General features: G+C 36.4%; 1 protein-coding gene across 1 annotated transcript in view; it reads right to left on the minus strand.

Moving 5' to 3' along the window:
• Positions 1-481: 481 nt before the first annotated feature.
• The window catches only part of CADM2 (cell adhesion molecule 2), a 291,062-nt gene continuing 264,089 nt past the window's right edge, over positions 482-27,454 (minus strand). The window contains exons 9-10 of the mRNA XM_027874175.1: positions 1,354-1,479; positions 482-600 (exon numbers count right to left, since the gene is read on the minus strand). Coding sequence (XP_027729976.1) covers positions 482-600; positions 1,354-1,479 — 245 coding nt within the window. The remainder of the gene's footprint in view (positions 601-1,353; positions 1,480-27,454) is intronic.

Consider the following 27,454-nt stretch of genomic DNA (forward strand, 5'->3'; position numbering starts at 1 on the left):
TATAAAACATTCTTTGTAAACCTCTAATCTTAGATTGAACTTGAGCACACTAGGTGTTCACCTAATAGTGTTGGTTATGAAAACTGTCCAATGGCATACTAGTAAGGACTATGATTAAAAGGAAGAAAACTGGAGAAGAAAAGCTTGCATACAATTACAATTTTAAATGTAGAAAATAATTCAATACCATGGTTTAAGATGATGATTAAAGTTGTTAAGGCTGTATATTCAAGCACTGTATGTTAAGAGAACAATAATGTAAATTTTAGGCAATAAGAAATGTCCTGCATTATGGATGAGAAGGTAATTAAAGAATAATGTTAAAGAAAGCTGATTGTTGGTATAAACTGGCTACTGGTAGCAGTACAGTATGGAGGTTAATAAAGGGAGTAGAAGATGGTAGAAATGAATTCTGAAAGATGATAGCCAGTTTTCTCCAGCAGTCAGCCTGATAAGTAAAACTCAGAATCTAGGTCTGCATCTAAATGAAATATTCTTTTTTCTCCTCTGCGTTGACTTGGCTGCCTTCTGCATTGATAATAGCTGTGTCAGCATCCGGTGCATCTTCAGCTCCTTTAGCTTCGTTTGTCAAATATGTTCCTATGAAAATCAACATGAAAGAAATTGGTTGGCATATTTATTTGACTAGCCACCGTCATCCCTACATTTAATTATTAGACATCTGTACCCAATTTCAATTAGGTTGCATGCATGAGGTAATTATTTTAATTTTTTTTTAAAATACACATAAGCTCACTTTCTCATGGATTTAAGCTTGGGCCAAATTTATGCAGCTCAAATACTCAGCCTAGAAAGTATCCAAGAGGTAAATGGGGACATGCAGCTGCACTAGTAATTGTCATTAAAATGACTGAAATGATTAGATCGATCATGGCCACATCCAGAATAATGATTCCACAGCCTATCCCTGTATTGAATTATTCTTAAAAAAAAAAATCACCCTTTCCTCTCTATATGGCCTTACATGTGCATATCTATGGAAATTCCAGAAATCAACTTTGAATCAATTACTGATGTTGAAGAGATCATAAAGAGGGTGATTCTCTGCTTTCCTAGAAATGGATAGCAGACTTGCTTCTAATTCTTCCTGAGCCAGTCACCCATGTATGACCTTGGGTGAGTTGTTAGATATCATTTTGCTTCAGTTAATCTGACTGTAAAATTAGGTAAAAATCAAGACCTCTCTGGAATCTAGATGCTGACTGTTAGATGGATTTTTCTGAGTAAATGATTTACAAGACAGGAAAGAAAAAAAAAGTGTTGGAGAGTAAACATAATCACAAAGAAATATTGCTGCAAAAGTTGAGTGCACTTTGATTAAATCTCTCCTACCTTTATGTCTTGCCAGATATCGACCAAGCAGAAATATAGAACACAGTGTGACAAACACGACAACAGCCACAATTCCTCCTATAAGAGCATGGTCAGGGCCAGTCTGTCCGGCCAGAGCATTGGGATCTAGATTGCAAAAACAAAAAGAAAACAAGGTGTTTTTTTTTTCCCAAGTAGTAACTCGTCACAATTTAGACTGTAATTTTTTAAAAATGCACAAATTTTCCTTTTTCATCCTCTGAGGGTATTATTTCTTTTTAGGCTTATATTTTCTCAATAGTGCAATTCTAATTGTATCCTAGTTGTTTAAGGTCCCGATGAGAGCTCAGCAATTGAAAATACTATTTTATACTACTATACATGGAGAAGGCTTCCATTGCATTCACCTTGCGTTTTCCCTTACTCATTTTAGTAATGAATATCTGTCCATAGCTATCTACAGGAACTAAAACAAGTGATTGAGAAATGGGGATCAGATAAGCATCAGCTGAACAGTGTCTGAGTAATACATAATTTATATGGCTGAATCTCAGTGGGAATCCCTTATATATATTCTCCTCTTGTCATCCCTCTCCTACTGCAATAGAAATAAAAGAGGAGATGAAATACAGTAGCCTTTCTCAGTTCCTCTGCAGATAGCTGAGTCTGCATGAATTGCATCCCATATATGTATCCTGCATCCTTAAAAATCATTATTCACTCTAGAGTGTTTAGCCCATGAATTACTGCAGTTATCCGATTAACAATGGAGTGAGTAGACTCTAATAGCTTTGGCAGTGTTTTAAGAGCCTCACTTAACCTGACTAGACACAAAACATTTAGAAGGTTACCAGGTTTAAGCTCTCTCTGCTTAGCATGTATCGGCTAGGGGAATCTAATTCTTCTCAGAGGACTACAAAGAGGGAGTTCTGTAAAGTAGCACCATTTAGGTCAGTAATTTCTCAAACATTTAGAGCAATGAATTAGTTACCTTTAAGTGTAGGATCATTCCAAATTTTTTTTGGATAATTTTATACACACACACACACACACACACACATATTAAATTTAAAATTTATTTTTAGTTTTCAATATTCACTTCCATAAGCGTTTGAGTTCCCAATTTTCTCCCCTCTCTTCCCTCCCCCCTCCCCAAGACAGCATTCAATCTGATATAGGCTCTACATATACATTCCTATTAAACATATTTTCACATTAGTCATGCCATAAAGTAGAATTAGAACCAATAGGAGGAACCACAAGAAAGAAGAAACAAAACAAAACAGAAAAAAAAAAGAGCAAGTATGCTTTGATCTGCATCCAGACTCCACAGTTCCTCTCCAGATGTGGATAAGTACTTTCCACCATGAGTCCCTTGGAGATGTCTTAGATCCTTGCATTGCTGAGAAGAGCTAAGTCTATCAAAGTAAGTGATCACATAATGTGGCTGTTACTGTATATAAGGTTCTCCTCGTTCTGCTCACTTCACTCAGCATCAGTCCATACAAGTATTTCCAGGTTTTTCTGAAGCCTGTCTGCCCATCATTTTTCATAGCACAATAGTATTCCATTACATTCATATACCACAACTTGTTAAGCCGTTCCCCAATTGATGGGCATCCCCTCAATTTCCAATTCTTTGCCACCACAGACATTTCAAATTTTTATGGGAAGAAAAAGATAAATGATTTCACTCTACAAATCCTAAGTGAGTCCCACTCTCAAGATATATGTCTTATTTATTCAATGAATAGGGAAATCATAAATCTCATTTTTTTTAATAAAAAAGAACATACTACCAAGCAACAGGATAGGTAATTATCATGGAAGGTGAAAATATGCATCAAGCATTATATACAAATGATAAATCAAAATAATCTCATTTAAATACCTGAATTTTGCTCACAAGTAATATTCCATATTATTTTAAAAAATTATTTGAAAGTAAGACTATACTAGGGGTGGGGAACCTGTGACCTCAAGGCTACATTGTGGCCTTTTAGGTCCTTGGGTGCAGACTTTTGACTGAGACCAAAGTTTTACAAAACAAGTCATTTTATTAAGGAGATTTGTTCTGTGAAGTTTGGATTCAGTCAAAGGGTCGCACTTGAGGACCTAAAGGACCACATATGGCCTACCACATGTGGCCTCAAGGCCACAGGTTCCCCAACCCTGTTATACAGTAGAGCTGTTTCATTAGTATGGACTTGCAGCAGAGGTTAACATTCCCTTACTAAGGCAGGTCAGCATAGGCTCTGCCACATCTAGTTTTTGAGAATTACCTATTATATAACTATGTGTAAAGATTTTAGGATTACAATGGGGTGTGCAATTCTCCTTAATGACAATTATAACTACAAATGACTCAAGAACAGGGCAGATGCTCACACCTATAAAATGTAGTTTTGTAATTGCTATCATGCACGCTTATAGAATAATTTAGTAGTAATTGCATTTTTATGAAATTACTTTATAAATACTTATAAACATTTCACTGAGTTGAAACATAAAAATCATCTTTGGCTCTGCTCCTTCCACCCCACACACATTCTCAATCAGTTTCTGATGCTTGTTTATTTTAACTCCACAACATCACTTGATTTGATCCCCCTTTCTCTCTTTACCTAGCTACCATCCTGGTTGAGGCCTATATCACCTCTTCCCTGGCCTACTGTCATAATCTCCTAGTTGGCTTCCCTTTACCCATTCATTTTCCACACAGCTACCAAAATAATTTTCCTAAAGCACAGGTCTCACTATCACTTTTCTGCTCAAAAGTCTTCAGCACTTCTGGAATAAAATACAAACTCCTTAACCTGATACTTAATGTTCTTTGTAATCCAGTTCCAATCTATCTTTCCAGAACATTTTTTCACATTAATTTACTTAATTAATTCACAGCAAATATATAGCACTGAATTTGAAATACCATTGGCTGCCCTAACTATTCACTATCTCAATTAACAATGCAGCAGCCATGACTAGGAGGATTCAGGCCAAAAAAGCGAAAAGGAATTGGATCAGCCCATCTTCTTTTCCTCCTACTGGCCAAAAGAGAGACTGAGGGCATGTATGCAGTAAAAGCTCTTATCTGTGTCTCTGGGAATGACAACCATGAGGATAGGGAGGCACTGACTGGCAGTAAGTGTTGATAGCATTCTGGGTCAAACTGGGAGCTTCAGAAGTTGGGGCAGCTGTAAAAATGTGCTCAGAGATGACACTGGTGACTACAAGCCAAAATTAATGCACTAAATTCTGGGAATACTGAAGTAAGGCACCAAATAGATTTCAGAATGGAATTGAAGGTGGAAGAGGAGAGTGGATATGTGAACAGTCCTAGGAACTATGATGCCTAAGGCATCATGACATTATGTGGCATTATAGATATGAGCAATAATTATCTCCTGATTAAATTAGGGTCAAATAAGTCCCTTTTCTTTTTTTTTTCTTTTTAAGCCTTTTAATAATTATCATTTCTATATTTAAAGGCTATTATTAGTCTGGAATGTTTTTAGGAGTTTGGGGTTGGTGCCAAAATTGAAAAAAATGTGTACTCTATTCTGATATTGCCAGGAAGAAACAAGGATGAAGGCAAAGTGAGCCATACAGATTGCTAGCAGGTATAGAAAGATGCCCAAGATTGAACCTGATGAACATGAGCTTAGAACTATAGTTCTAAGCCTTAGTTATTGAGAGATTCCTGAACTAAGGTAACACATGAATTATAGAAGAAATAGGTAGATGCTGTCCTCAGGGAGAATTAAAGCAAATACCAATTAAAAGAGACAAAAATAAACTTAACCTTTTTCTATGTGTATGTGTACATCTAAACACACAAATACAAATGTACACATATATCTATAAATTCATCATGATACACACATATATGTATATTTTTATACATACACATGCACAAATACGTGCATAGACATATTATACTAAAAAGTGCTAGCCTAGCCTACTGTCTCATCATGGCATGGAGCCAACTGTAGGTTACTGAAAATTTTGTCAATAGAGTAAAAACTTTAGGAGGATCACTCAAGCTGGAAGGGTGTAGGTACAGCAACATCAGGAGTATTGATGGATATCTCAGAGAGGCTCATCACTTGACAGTTTGACACTAGGTGATTTTTTTTTTCCTCTTTTTGACCAAAGTAAAGAAAAAGAAAAAAAAAGAAAAAAAATGTAAACAAAGGTATGGAGAAACAATGATACAATGATGAAACCACAGCTGATTTCCAGATATATATTTTTCCTCTTACAAACTGAAGAATAACTAACGTGAATTCTCATTATTCATAGAAATTGTTCAGATATAAGCAGAATGAAATAGTCAATAAAGCCCTTGAATTGGAGTCTGATAGAACTGGGTTCTAATCTTCCCTGTTATACTTATTCCTGAAATAAGGATTTTGTTCATATTTCTTACCTGGAGAAGAAGCAAGAAGAAAGGCCTAGACTTTTTCTCTCATACAGCCATGAATTATTGGGATGGTACAAGTCTAATAGGTTATCTCTCTAGCAAAATCAAGTTTTGTTGTTCTTTATTTTTCATTTTGTTGCTCCTTATTTTTCATTTTGTTGTTCTTTATTTTTCATTTTGAGGAAGGCCTTAAAGTCATGCCATAAGGCGTGACCATAGGATTAAGATGGGATTCATTGAAATGTAAATTGCTTATAGAGCAATCCCAAGGTAGTTTCCATCCAAGGAAGTCCAAGCTTTACTATACAAATCTCTGCAGTGATTGCAAAGTTTGCCAAGTGAGAAGAAGTGAATAAGTTGTTTATGAGATTATGTCTTGTATGTCCCACCTGAATTTTTTAGCAAATTAAAATAAAGAAAATCCTTCACCCAATAAATTGTTACCTTGCATGCTTACAAAGGTACCAAGGTCCTTTTATTCACTTAAGTGGAACTCTGGATACAAACTGTTTTCTGAATTTCTCAGAATGAACTTTGGAAATAAAGCCTAAAGTGGTATGATTTTAAAGAAACTTATCAAGAATGAACCCAGTCCATGTAAACCAAGAGTTTACATGGGTTACACAGCTGTATATTCTCATTTCTTTTTTACAGGATCCTTATAAAATGTCAGACATTGTCATCGTCATTTTACAGATGAGAAACCCATTCAGACACATTAAATAACTTTCCTAAAGCTGGTCAGGTGATAACCAATAGAGTTAGGAATTAGACTCAGACTTTCCAATTCAAGTTAAGAGTTCTTATATTCCAGTCTTACTGTATAGAAGGGAAAAAGTTCATAGGCAAATAACTGTAAAATCTTTAACTTTTAATTTTTGATAAGAAACATTTTGAGCTATTCTAGGTTTTTTAGAAGGGGAAATATAATCAAAATGTCACTTGAGCAACATGATTCTTATTCATAGGATTATTTAGGTGAGGAAGAATCTTAAAATAGTGGAACTTATGGGATAGATATTGTAATGCTAATTTATTGGAGAAAGAGAATGATGCAAGTCTCATGGAATATTTCTGCACACAAGACACAATATCCTAGAAATCAGTGGTCAGGATAAAATATACTGATTTATTCAAGGGGGGACTGGTATAACTCATATGATATATGCAAATCACACATTGTAAAAATCAGTTTGTTATTATTAACAGCATCAACCATTTAATTGATCCTTCCATCAAAAATGAGGATCAGAAGTAGTGATGATACATAGTTAAGAGTAGTATTGGCAGGATAGGGGTTGGAAATCCACAAAAAATAAATTCATTTATTTACTCAGGAGTAGGAATTAGGGATCTTGGAGTAGCAATGAAATACTCATTTTTTTTGTATGAATAACTGTGGACATGATACACATAGTAGGGGCTTGAAAAATTTCTGTTGAATTGAATTAGATAACCAGTTTCTATTCATTCCCAATGAAATCAGAGCAGGAAATATAGATCCACATTTCAGTAGAAGAGATTTAGGTTCCAAGGAATGCCTTTCTGGCAGTAAGGTTGATAGACCAAGTTGCCAAGGCAAGTTTTAGAATATGCTGTGAAGATCTTTAAGACTTAAGATTGAAAACCATCTGTTAAGGAAAGTTGAAGTAAGGCCATTTTTAGATTACAGATAATCATGGTTGATTCTGTTGTCCTGTCTTTTTTAGTCTTCATTTTACTGATAGGGAATTTAATGGACACAAACCAGTGAATGACTTTCTGAGAAATAATGCTGCTTACTCAGCTTAATATTCTTTTACCTCTTTACTGTCTCTGTCTAAATTCTAAACATCTTTAAGTGTTTGAAACTAACGAGGAGTTTTTATTTTCTGATTGTTGATACAATGCTCTAGATAATCAGCCAAAGAGCATTCCTTAAGTGAGTTGTACGTGCCTGGCACTATGCTAAGCAGTAGGGATAGAAAGAAAGGCAAAAAAAACAAAAACAAAAAACCAGTGCCTGTTCTCAGAGAGCTCAAAGTCTAACGGGGGAGACAGCATGATAACAACTATATAGAAGCAATATCAATACAGGATTCACAGGGGGTAAATACAGAGGGAAGGTACAGAGGACAATGAAAGCCTGCTTGTAGAAGGTAAGGACTTTAGTTTAAGCTTTAAGGAATCCAGGGAAACTAGGACGTGAAGATGAGAAGGAAGAGTATTCCAGGCATGGGGGGACAATCAGTGAAAATGCTTAGTGTTAGGACATAGGGTACTGAACACAGCAAGGAGTCCAAAATATCAAAGGGTACATAGAGGAGAATTAAATGTAAGAAAATTGGAAAGGTTAGTATGGGGTCAGGTTATGAACGGCTTTGAACACTAAAGAGGAGTTTATATTTGATCATTCAGGAAGCCATTGTAATTTTTTTGGATGGGGGGAGTGATATGGTCAGATGTGTTTTAGGACAATTAACTTGACAGTTGATTGCAACATGGAACTGAGTGGATGGAATGCATGAATGCTAAAACATTTATTAAAGGCTTACTCTTTTCAAAGCACTGTGCCAAAAGCTGGGGATACATATAGAAAAGCAGAAGCAGTTTCTGCTCTTGGGGAGCACACATTGTAATGAAAAGAGCTTCTTCTGGACAGAAAACAGTGTATTAAACAAGCAACACTTATGCAGTAATAATGCCTAACAAAAGTGCCCAATGCAATAAAGAGCTCTGCATGATCTGATTACAAACTCAATTTTGTTGCTTTACATGACTTTAAGAGACTACCTCATCTTCCTCAAATGGAGTAGAGCTCTAGAAAGAGGAACAGTTAAACATTAAAACTGTAAAAATAGCTTTGCATAATTTATGGATAGAAATATACTGTCCTATGGCAGTATATGACATTAGTAGAGTCCCTAGAGAGAAATATATCCTTATATTTACTCTGGGGCCATCTATTATCTTATAATCTTATATGTAATTACTGTTTCTACCCCCCCAAAAATTCAAGAACTGCTCTTAAAGGATAAAAACATTAAGATATATTGCTCTCTCAGTGGGTATGGGGCAGGAATTTAGATGTAATTTCCACTAAAAGTAATTAAATCTGCATATATTAATTTGAGACTACATTGCACAGCAAGCTTTCCAAAAGCTGTAACAACAACAAACTAGATTTTTCCTTTTAAAATACAGGAACTTTTTAGAAGCAATATAGTAAGACTATACTCCATATCTACTGAATAAATACTAAATTCCCTCATTTCACTGCCCAAAGAGCTCATGTATATATATATTTTTAAAAGGACACTTTCCTGAACATTGCTTTTTCTATAGTTGTTTATTTAATTTTCATTTTAAAAAAATGATACCCACTATATTGGGTTTGCTTTTAAAAGCTGAATGGCCTTAAATGCCCTAGACACCTATTCAGGAGAGGTCTTAGGAGGCAAGGCCATAAGCACTGGTACATGAGAAAACTGAAGGGTCACGTGTATCTGTATCCTATATTTGTTTTTGTAAAGTGTGCTACAGTTTATCTTTTCTGACCATTAAACCTTTAAGTTCCACATATAACTTTTCAAGATTAATTGGTTTCCTGGTTATAATTCATCTTTATACATCAACATGGTATAACATATAAAGCATACCTACAGAAGGCACTGCTTCTGTCCTTGAGGAAAGCAAAAGCTTTCAAAGCAAAACAAAATTCTATTTGGGGCCAGGGTAGGTTCCAGCATAATTCCCTTCATTTCAGTGTTTTCCTCCTGTTAACTCAGTCTTATTTTCCCTAGGCTGTTTTAGCTAAAGGAATGTTTTGGGTATGAAGAATCTGAATGACCCTAGAGATCATTCTCCACATTGAGGAAAATAGTGTAGCTATTAGGCCTGAGGAGTCCTTCACTAAATTTTTTACCTCTTTTAGTACTGACATTCAAGGGAGCACAGAACATTGGAGGAAAAGAAAAAAAAATATTAGGAGGAAAATTGGAAAAAAGTAATATAGAGGAATGACTTTAAGGTTATATTGGTAAAAAGAAAAAAATCATCTAGGGGCAAATCATGGGAACATGATACTCATTGCTGAATGTAGAAAGGGTGATATTAATTTCTCTATTAGGGAAATGTCATGGAATACACACACATATACATTCTGCATTGGATAGTAAGTCATATAATCTGAGTCTCAGAATTGAAAGGGGTCACTGCAGTCATCTAAACTAACCTATACATAAATAGAATCAATCATAGAGTCTCAGAATTGGAAGTAACCTCAGAGACCATCTGGCTGGGCACCTAGCACAGTGTCACCACCTAATCTATCTATCTTTGCATTGAGTGCTAGAAGAGTCCCCTCTCTAACATTCCCAACTTGTTGAAAGACTGTTTAGTTTAGAGGAAAGAACACTAACAAGAAATCAGGATATATGGGAATGGAAGTGCTTGTTGGTCCAACTCAGTTACCAAACAATTTTATGACCTTGAGCAAGTGGTCTCACCACTCTGACCATCAGTTTCTTCATTTGTAAAATGAGGATAATGATATTTCTGTATGTACCTCTCTGTATGTACTGTTATAAAGTTGAAATGAGAAAAGTGACATAAAAGATGCTTTAAAACCATAAAGAGAAAGGCAACTATTTTTTCATCCTGTTTCCATTACTAGACTCTGAAATCCCTAGGACTTTCTTCCTTCCTGTTTCTGTCCAGCAGGCTGTATAATAGTGATCCTTCATCTGATCCTTTGAAACAAGTCCATCAGAGCCTATCATTGTAATGAATGAGTTCTTAGTAGTTATATTATTTTGTGCAATGATGTCCTAATTAAAACTTTTGGATGATGAGATCACCAAGATAAGTAACACAAAAGAAGAGAAGAGAGCCCACAAAAGAAACCTGAAGGATACCTACTGATAGAAGGCATGATCTAGAGGAGGATCCAGCAAAAGAGAGAGAAAGAGTGGTGAGATACTTAGGAGGAAAGCCAGGAGAGGGGTGTCCCAAAAACCTAGAAAGAGTAGGGTGGGCTCAGATTCTTAAAATCTAGCCAATAGCTCACAGATGCTCAGATTCCTTAAAAGTCTGGTTAATATGACAGATGTTCTTTTCTTTGGCTGAAAGAAGGCTTGGGTCGAATTATTTCGGGCAGGACCTGTGCACATTGTGATTTTGGGGTCCCAGTACCTCTAAACCCCTAAACCTCAACATTTTGGTGGCCCATATGGGGAAACTGCTTAACCTCAAGTTCTTCTCCAGCCAAGACAGGAAGGTATGTAAGCCTCCTCCCTCCCCTCCTTTCTTGTTCTGCAGTTGGGGTCTCTCTCCAAGCACCAAAGCTTAAAGGTGCTTTTCGGGCAGACGGTTATGAGACTGTCTCGCTCTCGGCCTGATGCTCTCAGGCTCTCAGTCCACTGGTTCAGTTCAAGGCCGTGGACCTAGGTATACCTTCCATAGCACAGAGGACCCTATCTGGAAGTGTACACCCAATTCTGTCAATTCTCTCGGTGCTAGGGAATTGGGAAAACTGCAGTTGCTTTTTGGTTCCCCAAGGCTTACTTACTCCTTTTCCTTTACACCCCTGAATCTTCCTTCATGGAGGTTACAGGGAAAAGTTAGAACAGCTAAAAACATCTTAGCAGATTCTGGAGGTTTTGTGATCAATCATTAAGGAGTGTTTCAAAACTCTGTACAACCTGATCACTACCTTCTCTTGAGTCAAGAGGGTATCTGTTAATCCCTCTCATAAGAGAAGAGAGTTTTATCCTTTCCCCCTCACCTTTGATTTCACCCTTCCCAACCTGAGGAAAGGAAGGAGGGGGGAAGGGCAACAGCTAAAGCATGGGCGCCACTGGCAATGGCCTTGGGCCCTAAGGCAACCTTTACCTGGAAGTATCACCCAGGTTTAGCATATCCTGCTCAAGGTAAAGAAGTTGGCCTCTGAACTTGGTTAAGCACGCTCTTTTAAAGTTGTAATTTTAACTGTTAATGATGAGATGTTGATTCTTTGAAGAAATTTGGAAATGCATTTAATAAAACTGAAGTCACCTGATTGGTAATGGCTTTGTTTCAAGTTTCAAATTGGTGAACTTTTTTGTATTAGTTATATCAAATAACTCTTCATAATTTGGTTACCACTAAAATAATTTGGTTGTTGTTGGCTATTGTTTCAATGTGTAAACTTGCCAAAAAGCTTGTTTGGGTTATGGCTTGCTGAGAATTTGCAGGTGTACAGAAATCTTTAAGGATTGGCTTTTTACACCAGGACAAATTTAAATTTGAGGTGGAAAGCCTGGAAAAGTTTCTCCTAAGCTGTGATTAGTGAAACTTGCTGTTTGAGGTAAAAGCTCATAGGATTTTATTTTGAGTTCTTGGATGATCATCCATCAATAATCAATAATCCACCATCTGAGAGAAATGCCACAAGAAATTCAAGAGAATGTGATGCTGGTGGGAAGTCAGCATCAGGAAAAGCTGAGAGGACAGTTTTATCCTCAGTCTAAGATGGGATCCTCCAGGCTCAGTTACCCCATTATGTTCCTTTGAAAGGGAATGTTACCCACCTGGCTATTCCCGAGCCTGGCTATGAGGTGGATTTGATACTGCATGGTTGGAAAACTGAATTATCTGAATCCAAACAGCTAAGGATGTTTTATCCTATTATATCTGGGCCCTGCAGTCTTTTCTGTCAGATTTGTGTCTTCCAGACTACAGGCCATTCACCTACAGTTGATAGCAAACAGCGGGCACCAGCCAATGTCCCCCATTGTTCCCTGGATGCAGCCTGTGCTTGGTTCCAGTCAACCTCCTCTTTGGGACCCCCTCGAGACAAGGACAGCTCTGTGCCCCTTGCCAGCAGGAAGCAGTTTCTTAAGCTGAGATCTTCACCCCAAAATAATTTGAGTCCCATTTGTTTGAGGGGGGAAAGATGAGGATGGGATCTGGACCCCAAAAATGAAAAACCCTGGACTTTTCCCACATGGCCAAATTTCTGGCGTTTGCCTGAGATTACAATCCCATCAACTGACCTTTCATTGTGGCTACGCCCAATCTCCCAATTCTGTTACCTTAACGTACCCTAGCCCCCCATTGTGTTACCTCCCTATGGTCCCCTGCAACTTTCCACCCTTAATCCTAGCTAGACTCCATTCTCCCTTGGCCATGTGGCCCAGGTCCCTGGCATTCTATTACCTCACAGTCCCGTAGACTACTTGGCCACTCCTGATCCCTCCCATAGTCTTTCTATATATAAGGTCCATCTTGTCTCCATTAAGGTGCTCAGATTCTTAAAATCTAGCCAATAGTTCACAGATGCTCATATTCCTTAAGAGTCTGGCCAATATGACAGATGTTCTAATAAACCTTCTCTTTGGCTGAAAAAAAAGAAAAAGAAAAAGAATGTGTAGGGTGATCAATAGTGTCAAAGGCCACAGAGAGGTTAGGGAGAATGAGGACTGAGAAAAGGTCACTGGATTTGGCAACCAAGAGAACACAAGTAACTTTAGAGAGAGTAGTTTTGGTGGAATCATAAGGTCAGGAAGTCAGATTACACGGAGAATGACAGGAGAAAAATGGAGGCACCTATTGTAGACTGCCTTTTTGAAAAGTTTAGCTACATGGGGCAGAAGAGATATAGGATGATAGCAGGAATGGAAGGATCAAGTGAGGGTTTTTTTTTTCCAGGATAGAGGAAACATGGGCATGTTTGTATGCAATAGGAAATGAGCCAGTTGAGTGGGAGAGATTGAAAATATGTAAAAGAGTGGAGATAACAGAAGAGGCAATCTGTTATAGCATATGGGATGGAATGAAATCATTTGAACAAATAAAGGGGTTGGCCTTGGTAAAGAATAAGGCCATTTCATCATGTGAAACAGGGGTGAAGGAAGAGAAAGTAGCAGAGAGTACCTGAGTGATAGAAGAGTAGGAAGAAGGGAGAAGAGGGAGTTCATTATATTTAAATCAATTAATAAAAAAATCAATTAATAAGATACTCTGTTAAAACAATTATGTACCTCTCCCAAACCTGGGCATCCCCACACTACCTTTGGGTTCAATGTAGGGGAAGAAAAAATATATTTTCTGCTTGACATCCCATTTATCCAATGTAGACTCTGCTCTTCAACCACATAATACTCAGATATAAAGCTTAACTGAAATATATATTATACACACATAAGTGCACATGATATGTGTGTGTGTATAGACACTAAAATATATGTATATGAAAAACTCATCCCAAAAAAATATTTCTTGATCCTTCATATAACAATGGGAAACAATTTTATCCATAAACTCCCATGTCAGACAAAAAAAAAAAAGGAGAATGAATCCTAGAGGTGGAAAACATGTGCTCTAAAAATATGGGTGGAAAAGCTGTCTCCTCTTGCTGCTGGAACAACTCCCTGATTAGCTGCTTGCCTTCGCAGTTTTTTGGCAAGGCTCTCTCTCTCTGTCAGTCACAGTGAGCTCTACTTCTCAAACTATCAATCACTCTATCCCAAAGCTACCACTGCCCATAGGTTTACTGCATAGACCCTACAGGCTACATGCTTGGCTACTCTTACTTAATGGTCTTTGGTAGACCTCTGCCTCAGGTAAATGGTTTTTGTACCTGAGATAAATGCTATTTCTTTTCTCCCACTCACATGGCCTAGTGTGCCTAGGAGCAGTTCTTCATATGCTTTTGGTCCATCTTTTTTACCTACTAAACTATTCAAGCTGATGTTCCTTAAGAGGCTTCTCAAGTAGCTATCATCTGACCTTTCTCCACAGACCATCTTCAAACCTAAAAAAAATTTACTCACCCTACACATTTTTTTCCCACAACATTCCTTGCCATAGAAACAAAACTGTTGTCCCTGTTCATATTTGTACAAGGAACTGTGACAGGTACATTTTAAAACAAAAACAAAACAAACAAAAAAATCCAACTTCCTCAAGGAACTTATATTTGTAAGATAAAGTAACAGTAAGGCAGAAAGATAGGTAGGTAGGTAGGTAGGTAGGTAGGTAGATAGACAGATAGATAGATAGATAGATAGATAGATAGATAGATAGGTAAATAAATAGACCGACAGATAAAGTAAATACAAGGTAATTTGAAAGAAAGAAGGAAACAAGCATTTTTAAGTACCTATTATGTGTCAGGCACTGAGGTAAGCATTTTACAAATTTTACTTCATGTAATCTTTACAATGAACCTTCAACATAGATGTTATTATTACCCCCATTTTACAGTTAAGGAAACAGGCAGACAGTAGTTAAGTGACTCGCTCAGTTCATAGAGCTGATGGGGTGCTAATGATGGACCCCTAAAAGTCCCTGGTCTTTCCCATATGGCCCAAGTCCCTGGCATTCACCTGGAGCACTAGGCCCAGTTAATCCTTTCAACTGCCCTTTCATCATGGCCCTCATTGTCTGTACCTGGCCCCACCCTAGACCACCACTTTTTGATTCCATCTAGACCCACTCCTTGACCATTGTATATAAAGCGTCCATCTTGCCCCCATTAGATGGCTCAGATTCCTTAAGAGTCTGACCCATTTGTATTGGCATCACAAAGGCTCAGATTCTTAAAATCTTGCCAATAGCATGGATTCTTAAAATCTTGCCCACCTCAACCAGTGTTTTAATAAACCCTGTCTCTGACTGAAAGAAGGCTTGAGTTGAATTCTTTCCAGGAAGGACCTGTGTCTTCTGCCCTTGAATTTTGGAGTTCCCAGCATCCCCAGACCTCAACAGAGCTAGTAAGTGACTGAAGCAGAGTTTTAACTCAGGCCTTCCTGACTCTAGGCTCAACACTCTATCTACTGTACCACCTACCCGTGCCTTTGAGAAGGTAGATGCTAACTGATGCTATGTTTAATAATATTTTCCTTTCTTAAAAATAAAAGCCCTTTAAGTAAAGAAGGAGTTTTTGTAGAAAGATGAGGATTTCAAAAAATAAAGTGGGGAAGAAAGTTGAATGAGTGAATACCTTTTGTAAATGTGGAAAGGTTTGTGGAACAAAAGTCTAGTTTGGCTATAATGTGAAGGGAAATGACATGAAATAAAACTGAAAAGAGATTGGGGCCAGATCATGGAAACTTTAAATAGCAGGCTGGAGAATTTGTATTTGTTTCTAGAATAAAAAGAGACATACTGAAGTTTTGTTTTGTTTTGTTTTTTAATCATGAAACTGACATTACAGGATTGTTATTTTGTAAACTTTATGGAGGATGGACTGGAGATAGAAGATAGAAATGGGAAATCAATTTAGAAACTATTGCAGTAATTCAGGTGGAAAATAATGAGGAGATAAACTACAGTGGTGGCTATGTGAATGGGGAAAAGGGGCTGGGACTTGTAGAGAAATACAGAAAGGACTCAGTACAGAACTGGATATGAGTGGTGAAGTAGAAGGAAGAGACAAATATGATTTCATGAATCAAGTGGATTCATCTCTTCATGGTGGTGACCACAGAAGGACAATTTGGAGGAGGAAAAGATGATAAATATTATTATGGACAAATTGAATTTGAGATGCTTGTGGAATATCTAGGTAGAAATATCTAGCAGACAACTGGAGATACTGGAGTCCCCAGAATACAGTTTTCCATAGCATACCCAAAGTCTGTTCAGTACCAATATGGATTAAAAAGGGCACTGTGGATTAATTTGGGAGCACAAATGTCCATTAAAACATTATGTCTATGGAAATATGTAGTCTAAAGAACTGTAGGTATGTAACAAACAGAGAACTTGATTACATAACGAGTTAAATGTGTTTGGGCTTTCGTGTATCAAGGGAAGATACTCTAAGAACTTTTGCTCTAATACTCAAAAAAGAATAGGACAGTAGACAATCTGAGAAATTAGTGGTCATATTTCTAAATCTAGGAGAAACCTCTCTCTACTTTAATGACAAAACACTTCCTTCTAAGTTTATGAAACATTTTGAGGACAAAGGAATCAAATAGTGCTTTAATATAGCCTATTTCCTACTCTCAGGTGGATAGATCCCTTTAAGGAGAATGCCCTTTCCCATTAATTATTTGCCCAATGGGTTGGGCTACCCAAAAAATTCTGAACCATGTTAAGATGAAACGTTTCATGAGAGCAATGTGTCACTTATTCTCCTTGAAGAGACACCATTGCTACTTCTGTCCTTGTGCCAACTCTTTTTCTGCAACTCCTTTTGGTTACATTTCTATTTATTTCTCCTGTAATTCAGAATTAATTCCCTTGTATGAACTCTGCCTTCTTGAGTAAGGACTCTTGGACTCCATTATTTCCCTTCTTGGTCACTATCCTTTCTTCTCATTTAGCACCACCCCCAGTGCTGGCCCCAGTTCTTCTGACTAAGCTTCTCCACCCAAAGTGTATAGTAACTATTCAATCACAATACCTTAAGATTCATTCTTCACTGTCTTGTGATTACACACAACAATTTCTTATTGCTTTCAGTAGACAAGTTTTCACCGTCAGATAAGACAAAAACAAGAACCATCCCAGGCAGCTTGGGAAATTAATCTTTATAGCATACAATTAAGAAATGTGTTGAGCTCCAAACAACTGTCTTAAAAATAAAGTTTTGAGAGGCAGTTAGGTGGCGTAGTGGATAGAGGACTGGCCGTGAAGTCAGGAGGACCTGAGTTCAAATCAGCCTCAGACCAAACACACACTTAACACTTACTAGCTGTTTGACCCTGGGCAAGTCACTTAACCCCAATTGCCTAAAACTAAAAATAAATAAATAAAAATAAGTTTTTGGATACAAGCCCAATTTAAAGCTTAAATGACCCTTGTATCCTTTATGCACTTAGTAACTAAGATGGAAAGACGCTAGAATATCACTAAGATAATGTTCTCTAGTATTCTAGATCTTCCTAATCTGGATGTTCCCTTTAAAAATGCAGATCAAAATCTACCCAGGCCTGCCCTCTGTGTGAAATTATCACACATATCCTCCCATAAGTACACTTCAGGGAATCTACCTAACTAACCTTCTTTAATTCTTTTGACATTGCATACATACCATTGGAATTTGTGAACTGGCCATCAGTTATGTCATGCTTTCACTATATAATCAGCCTGCCTTTTCCCCCCAGGGATAAACTTCCCTTATGTCTTCTTTTTTAAACCGTTTCACCCATGCAATTTATTATTTTTTTATATGTTGCATCCTGGACATGTTCATCATGTGCCTTTCTTTTTGCTTTTCATACACTATAATATTTCAAAACTTGCAGCCATTCACTTCCATACTATTATAAAGTGAAATACAGTATCTACCAATCTATATTGAATTGTTTCTAAAGGGGCTTAATTACTTAAGTACAAAAGGACTTCACTATAAGGCAGTGGGTATCAGTAAAATATCTCATAATGTGGTTCTATGGGTATTAGAGAGCAAAGTCCCAGTGGAGTTTACTGTGGAACTCTGACTATATTTTAAGTTTTTTATATATAAAATGTGTTAACTAGAGAACAAACTCTAAAAATGATTTCTCTTCAACTTTATTCTAGCTTAACAAACTGGATGGACACAGACTCTAGGAGATGGTCTATAATGAAAGAATTAGTATGAAATGTATATTGCCAAAAGCATTCCTGTAACACACACAAAGCAATTGCAATAAGGCTATGCTTGCATTGTGACAATGCATCCAATTTAAGCAAACATGAAATTTGCATATCTCGTGAATTAATAGGGCATGACAAAAAAGATCTTGAGAAATAGGTAGGCAAAATAATGCCAACAGAAGCTGCGACCAATTTCCCCAAGGAAAGACTGACTCAAGAATTAATGACTGACAGATCTGTCTATGAAACAATGCTGGCCTGACAAGTGAATATGAAGCATGATTATCTGTACAATTGTGTCCCCACATCTTTGCTGAAAACCTTTGGGCTTACTGCCTTGTCATTTCCTGACACAGAACTATATGCTTGTTCTGCACAGAATACAACTATTCATTCTTACAATTAAAATAGTTCTCCTTGGAGTGCCAAATCCAAGGGCCCCCTGAAATGAGGGATTAACTAAAATCAGTTTCATTAAAGTTGATGAAAAGTAGCAATTTGGATAGCAAAACACTGTATATGCTATCTTGAGATCATGAAAATTAGTGTTTAAGTCCTTTCACGATAGTAAATAGTACCTAAAAATGTCCCAGTATTTTAATGATAGCCAAGTATTTATACTTTTTTTATGCTAACGATTGGTTTTTCAGTAAGATAAATCAAGGGAAACTGCTGTCTACAGGAAGATTCTGTGACCTTCACAGATGTTATCAAATATTTAAACTTAAAATAAATCATATTCTAATTGTGACAGAACATTCAATGTAGTCATTACCATCCTTCTAAAGTTGGCATAATCGTCTACTTCTATTCCTGTAATCAGTAGGGTGTTGTTTGGTTAGTGTGTGTGTATGTGTGTGTGCACATGCACTACAATGTCACCAGACCTTTTCTGGAGTCTTATATTTCCCAGTGGTTTAAATGGATTCCTGTGGTACCATATTATAAATATGGATAGTAGAAGACTAAACAGCTTTCCCAAGGACTCATTGTAAGTTATTGGCTCAGTTAACATTAGAACCTGTGACATTTGTACATCCCTTTTATTCACTTTGTCCATCAAGTTATCTATCTGTCTGCTATGTCAGGAATTAATTTAAATTCTTTTAAAAGTATGTCTTTACTTTAAAAAGAAAAAAAAAAACATTTTGATAGACTTCTTTTGCTAATGATACCAAACAAGTAGCCCAATTCTTAGATATTTTTCCATAATAAACATAGGAAAAATTAGAAACTTCACAAAGGGTGAATGTGATTGAGATATATCTGACAATTGCGTAGAACATCTTTAATGAAAAGGTAAAAGATTTCTGTTAACCTTGAAGAAAGCATGACTTCTCTTTAATTTTATTTTGACTGAACAGTGCTTTTTAGAATCTACTCTATGTCATTTGAGATGAGAATAAAGCCATGGTAATAAAGAAATCATGTAACCCAATAGTACTTCATTAATTGAAATATGAGATGGCAACCAAATTGCCAGTAATACATGTCATTTTGGTATAATATTAAAGAAAATAAGTAATGGGACATTAGTGACAGAATGATTTCATTGTTTTTAAATGACCTTTCTAATTGAGGATATAAAATCTTATGTAGGTCGTTGTTGTTGTTTTTGTTTATAATAATAAAGATAGACATTGATAGAGTTTCTGACTGGGTAGTGAAACTCAGAAATGCTTTCCTACTGAACATGCAGTTTAATTTACCATTCCTCTTATTTATGCTATCTTTGTACTAATAGAAATACCACTATTTTCTTCATTTAATCATCACATGCTTGATAGAATTCATTGTCCTAAATCCATCCTCATTTGGGAACTTAAAAGTACCTTCAATTTCCTGCAAGTTGAATACAAGTCAATCTATGAAGGGTCATATTTTCTTTGAATTTCTTTTCAGTAAGGCTTTATTATCTATTATTTTACCAAGTAGAAAATTCTGGAAACTGCATTTCTCATTTACTCCAATACAAGTCTTTGCCCTTTTAATGTGAATGAAAGCTAACAAGAACAAAGGTAGTCTGGAAAAGAGATTAGAGCTACCTTTGTGGAAGTTTTGATTTAACAACTGTTAGTTTGGGGAAATTAAAAAAAAATTCTGTTTTATATGGCTTTTAGAATAATGGTAATTCATCAAAGCCATTAATTGTTTTTTTTTCTGGTACAAATAAAATGAATAAGTAGAATTTTTAACTCTTCAGCTGCTCCAATTCTCTGCACATACCATTTAAGATGCTTCTACTCTACCCGACATTCTACTAGTTCAGTACTGTTTACATCAATGCTCTCTACTATGGATAACTTATTTCTACCCACTGGGTCGTAGCTACACTAGCACTTGCGCTTGACAGGCTCATTTTCTACCTTCTCTTGAGATAGCAGGAGGGGATTGAATCAAAGGTCCAGTGTAATTACTATGTGTATTTCAGATTAAATAAATGTGATAAAAGCTTCCATCTAGCTCTTGATCAAACATGTTAAGAGATGCTGATTTCCAGTGACATATTACAATATGTCTGTTCTAACAGTCCCTGATGCCATAATGTAAATTACTTACATTTGGGATTACTTGACTAAGGAAGACAGAAATATTACTCACTTCTTAAGTGTTGCCCACTGGGAGTTTGTGAGATGTGGTCTAATCTTAAACTTGTTAAGCGAGACATTAAGAAATAATAGAGCCATGTTTGTTTTACTAAATGGCTATTGTACTCAAACTATTTGAAGAAGGCAGCCTCAATTTTATAACAGCTTGAACTGTGTTCACTATGACAAAAGGCTACATTACATTGAAACAGACTAGAAATTAAGATAAATAAATGTTTGGTTGCCTGATGTAGTAATAAAACCTTGAAATACACATTGCAGTATTTATAACACGTATGTGTATGTGTTAATTTTTTTGTATTTCATCTCATTCATTTTATATTTCACCTTATGCCCTTATTTTAAGCAAATTTTTTAATTTATTTTAAATATTCCCCAATTACATGTAAAAGTTTTTGACAATCAATTTTAGAAATATTGAGTTCCAAATTCCCTCCATCCCCCCCAAAAAAAGAGCTACTATACGCATTTTTGTGCAAAGAAGTCCTTTTAAGGGCAACTAGGTGGCACAGTGGATAGAGCACCAGCCCTAGATTCAGAATGACCTGAGTTCAAATCCGGCCTCAGACACATAACACTTACTAGCTGTGTGACCCTGGGCAAGTAAGTCACTTAACCCCATTGCCTAACCAAAAAAACAAAACAAAAACAAAGAAGTCCTTTTCCATTTTCTTTACTCTCTTTTTGACACAGACCTAGTATTAGTATTGCTAGATCAAAGAATGTGCAGTTTTATAGCCCTTTGGACATAATTCCAAATTGTCCTTTAGAATGATTAGACTAGTTCCCAACTTCATCAATAAGGCACTAGTGTCTCAATTTTTCCCCATCTCCTCCAGCACTTGTCATTTTCCTTTTCTGTCATATTAGCCAATCTGATAGGTGTGAGGTGGTACCATCATTTTAATTTGCATTTCTCTAAATGAATAATGATTTGGAATATTTTTTTCAGGTGACTATTGATAGCTTTGATTTCTTCTTCTGAAAACTAGCCATTCACATTCTTTGATCATTTACCAATGATGGTTCTTATTTTTTTGTAAATTTGGCTCATTTCCCTATATGTGAGAAATGAGGCCTTTATCAGAGAAACTTGCTGCAATCCCTCTCCCCCAGTTTTCTGTTTTGCTTCTAATTTTGGCTGCATTAGTTTTGTCTCGGCAAAATCTTTTTAAATTTCCTGTAATCAAAATTAAGGGACAGGTAAGTGGTACAGTAGATACACCACTGGGCCTGAAGTCAAGATGATCTAAATTAAAATCCAACCTCAGACACTTACTAGCTGTGTGATGCTGGATAAGTTATTTGACCTTTATTTGACTCAGTTACTCATCTGTAAAATGGTGACATATTGGAGAAGGAAATGGCAAACAATTTCCATGTCTTTGCCAAGAAAACCCCATGGACAAAAATGGGTCACAAAGAGTCAAACAAAACTGAACAATAGGAGAATCAAAATTACCTATTTTACTTCCTGAAATTCCCTCTATCTCTTACTTTCCAATTAGTTTTTAATCTGTGCTTCTATAGCCATTTATTAAATGTAATTTTTATTGCATTGAAAAGGGTACATTCAATATTTATGCTTTATTGCATTTGGTTGTGAGTTTTTCTGCCCTAATTAATATATTACTATATGAAGGTGCCATATTCAGCTAAGAAAAAGGTATATTTTCCATTCCCATTCAGAGATCTATCATATCTAACTTTTCTAACATTCTATTTATCTCCTTGACTTTTCTTGTTTATTTTATGGCTAGATTTGTCTAGCTCTGAGAAGGGAATGTTGAGGTCCTCCTTGAGTATAGTTAAACTGTCTATTTCCACCTGTAGTTCATTTAATATTTCCTTTAAGAATTTAGGGGCAGCTAGGTGGAACAGTGGATAGAGCACTGGCCCTGAAGTCAGGATGACGAGTTCAAATCCAGGCTCAGACACATAACACTTACTAGCTGTGTGACTCTGGGCAAGTCACTTAACCCCAATTGCCTCACCAAAAGTAAAAAAAAAGAATTTAGATTCCATTCCTTTGGTGCATGTATGTTCAGTATTGACATTATCTCATTGTCTATGGTTCCTTTTAGCAATATGTAGTTTCCCTGCTTGACCCTTTTAATTAGGTCTATTTTTGCTCTTGCTTTATCTGAGATCATAAATGCTACCTCCACCTTTTTTTCAGCTGAAGCATAATAGATTCTGCTCCAACCCCTTATTTTAATTCTCTGTTTCAAGTGGGCTTCTTGTAAACCACATATTGTTGGATTCTGGTTTCAAATCTCTTCTGATATCTGCTTCTGTTTTATGGGTGAGTTCATCCCATTACCATTCACAGTTATGATTACTAACTGTGCATTTCCCTCCATCCTATTTTCTTCTGTGTATCCTCTTTTTCATCCTGTCCCTCCTCCAAAGTCTGTTTTGCTTTTGACCACCGCCTCATTTTATCTGCCCTTCATTTTTATCACCCTACTTCCCTTTCTCTTACACTCATCCTTTCCTATTTCACTACTGGGTAAGATAGATTTCTATTACCAATTGGTTATGTATATATATTTTCCCTTTTTGAACCAATTTAGATATGAGGTTCAAGCACTGGTCATTCCCTCTCATTTCCCCCACCCAATTGTAATAAGCTCTTCCTTTTACACCTCTAATGTTAGATAATTTCCCCATTCTTCTCCCTTCTCCCAGTGCATCACTTTCTCTTGCCTATCCATTTTTTTTACATTAACCCAATATAATTGACTCACTTCCACACCCACTTCCTATGCAAAATCCTTCTAACTGCCCTAGTAATTACATAGCTCTAATCTTTTCATCAGAAATGCTTGAAAGTTCTCTCTTTCATAAAATGTCCATTTTCCCCTTGAAGATTTATACTCAGTTTTGCTGGATAGGTTACTCTTGGTTGTAATCCTAGCTCTTTTACGTTATACAATACCATATTCCTAGCCCTCAACTCCTTTAATGTTGTAGCTGCTAAACTTTTTGTAATCCTGACTGGCTCCACAGTATTTCAATGATTTCTTTCTTGCTACTTGAAATATTTTCTCTTTGACTTTAGAACTCTGAAATTTGGCTATAATATTCCTGGAACTTTTTATTTGGGGATCTTTTAGGTGGTGATCAATGAATTCTTTTAATTTCTATTTTACCCTCTGGTTCTAGGATATTGGGGCAGTTTTCCTTGAAAAATGATGTCCAGGCTCTTTCTTTGATCATGGCTTTCAAGCAATCCAATAATTCTTAAATTATCTCTCCTTGTCCTATTTTCCAAGTCAGTTGTTTTCACAATGAGATATTTTACATTTTTTTCCATTTTTCACTCATTTTACTTAGTTTAATTGTTTCTTGATGTTCCATAGAGTCAGTTTCCACTTGTGCAATTCTAATTTTTAAGAATTATTTTCTTCAGTGAGCTTCCATACCACTTATTCCATTTGGGCAATTCTATTTTTTAAGATTTTATTCTCTTCACATTTTTTGGTCTCTTTTACCAAGTTATTAATTGCCTTTTCATAGTTTTCTTCCTTTGCTTTCATTTCTTTCCTCAATTTTTCCTCTATCACTCTTTTTTGATTTTGAAAATAATTTTTATATCTTTCAGGGATACTTGTTGGGCTTGTATCCAATTCACATTTTTTCTTTGGGGCTTTGCTTTAGCTATTTTGACTTCATTGTCTTATCAATTTGTGTCTTCTCTGTCACCAAGGTAGCTTTATGTGGTCAGGGTTTTGTTTTCTTCTCATTTTCCCACTCTATTGATTGGTTTGGAACATTATGTTAATGATGGGCTCTGTTTCTAGCATGGAAGGTGGGGGTGGGGAGGGGAGGAATCTCTGCCTCTTGCTCTAGGCTTTTTTACACTGCTGTTTTTGGAGTTAGTTCCATGGACTAGGATGTTTTGGTGCTTCCAAAATAGTGTTATGTGGGGAGATGTGTGCTCACTGCTCTCTTGTTCTACACTCTGGTCCTTGCCCAGGAAGAGCCTTGATCCCTTGAAACTGCAATTGATACTGCTCCTCAATGACCCTCCTCCCTTGGGATCAGAAACAATACTGTTTTTCAAGATCTCTGATCCTTTGGGGCTGGAAGTGATACTGCTTCTCAGGATTTCCACTCCCTTTTCATTGCAAATGCTTCTCTCTACCTCTGAAATGTGACCCAGAAGTGGGTATAGGCAAAGGAGTTTCCAAACAGTGTCTGGTCCTACATCCAGTGCTAGCACAGGGGTCCCATATAATCTTTTTCTGACCAGCTGCCAGGTTTCTTTACCATCTCTGGCTTGAGAACTCCTGAAGATGCTGCTGCTCCTGTCACCTCCGCCTAATCCCACCATTTATATTTCATCCATGTGGGTTCTGAGCCAGCCTCTACTCCTGTGTCAAAAACCTCTCTTTCTGACCTCCTAAGTTGTCTCGGACTGGAAGAATGCCTCACTCTGACCTTGTGTTGGCTCTGCCATTCTAGAATTCAATTTGAGGTGTTTGGAGTTGTTTGGAGGGGAATGTGGGGAGAGTTTGGTTTAATGCTTCTCTGCTCCACCACTTTGGCTTTTTCCCCAGAAGATATATATATATGGATAGATAGATCGATAGATAGATCGATAGATAGATATAGATATATATATATTTAGATACAGATATATATATTTAGATATATATATTTATTAATATATAATATTACATAATATATATTAGCAGATTAGATAATCAGAACATTGAGTAGGGCTTTATATAATTCCATAGATAGGTTGTACAAAATAGGACAGAGATAATGACTAGACCTTTGATTTCACTGGTAATGGGAACTCTCAGTTGAGAAAACTATTTTTTTAAACTAAGCATTTCAGAGACTTAGGGTACTAAAAGGTTAAGAGTCTTGCTCAGAGTCCCACAGGTGTCAGAATGTCAAGTGTACTATGTGTCAGAATCATAATTTTAACTCTACTCTTTTTGATTTTGAGGCTGACTCTCTATCCATTATGACACACTACCTCTCATATGCTATAATCCAATGACATGTCATATCATAGAGATTGAGAGGCATCCTGGATAAAGTGTGGAGCTTGCAGTTCTGAAGCCCTGGATTAAATCCCACCTCTGACACATACAAGCTCTATGACTCTGGGACATCTATTTAATCTTTGTGTCCCTTCACAAAAGCATCATTCCACAACGAAAGTTCTGTACGATGACAAAATCATATATTCTCCCTTTTTTTCAGTATTGCCATATCAATCACAGGATTGCAGAGTAAGCACAACAATTGGGTGGTATTTATTTAATATAGATAGGGGATTGGAATCAGTGGTGAAAAACAGAATTGAATAATTTCAGAGTTAAAAGGGACCTCCAAAGACCATTGAATTCAACCCATCCCTAAAAAAGAATCCTCTACACAACATATGTAGCAATTGCACATCTTCTCTTTGCTTAAAGACCTCCAATGAAAAACAAAAACAAAAATACAGCACCTCCCAAGGCAGAACATTCCAGTTTTGGATAGCTCTAATTGCTATGTTGTTTTGTCTTACATCAAACCTAAAGTTGCTTCTTTGCTCCTAATGGGAGGGTTTGTTCCTGTTGGAAAGTGATAGATTGCGGAAAGAGTCCAAAAAAATAACAGATTCCCATAACGGAAGAAAAATATAGCTCAACTTCAATTTTTTGAAAGAACAACCAAGTATGTATGAGGTAACTCCAGGGGTTTCCTTGAACCCATGAGGCACATGACTGGTACAGGAAAGAAGATTGATTTGATCATATTGTCTTAGCAGATACATAGTTTATCAGGAACATGTAAGTAAAAGGAAAATATTCTTTAGCTAGAGAAAAGAAAGGACTAACTAATTAATCAATAAACAAGAATTGATTAAACGGCAACTAAGTAACAGACTGTGGACCTGTCTGAATATAGATATTTACAGTTCTTTTATTTGTTTTCACAGGCAGCTGGGTGGTACAGCATAAGAAAGCACATGCCTGGAGTCGGGAAGACCTGAGTTTCAAATCTGATCTCAGCCACTTACTAGCTGTGTAACCTGGGCAAGTCACTTAACTTCTCTACCTGCCTCTGTTTCCTCATCCATAAAAAGGGGGATAATAAGAGCATATACCTTCCAGGATTGTTGTGAGGATCACATTAGGTAATAATTGCAAATTGCTTATTAGAGTCCTTGGCACATAGTTTTATACAAATGTTAGCTATTACTATTGTTATTCATGTATATGTCAGTCATAAAATTCAAGTATAATCATGCAGTCAGGAGATGTCCACAATAAAAATCCCAAAATGCAAATTTCTGAGTTTCAAATTGTCAAATGTCCAAAAAATATATTTTAAACCATATATACGTATGGTTTATATACATCAACAACATTTGATGATGTTAGAATACTCAAGAAATTGACAAATATTGTTGCATTCACTGTTAATTTTAAGAACTCAGTGTCCCTGATTACTGAAAGAGCCAATATACTTGCCTATCTTTATTAAAAAGCGAAAAGGATGACTGGAAAATAAACAAAAATTGGCT

The sequence above is a fragment of the Vombatus ursinus genome, unplaced genomic scaffold (genome assembly GCF_900497805.2).
Source record: "Vombatus ursinus unplaced genomic scaffold, bare-nosed wombat genome assembly UNPS02014805.1, whole genome shotgun sequence".
NCBI classification, from domain to species: Eukaryota; Metazoa; Chordata; class Mammalia; order Diprotodontia; family Vombatidae; genus Vombatus; species Vombatus ursinus.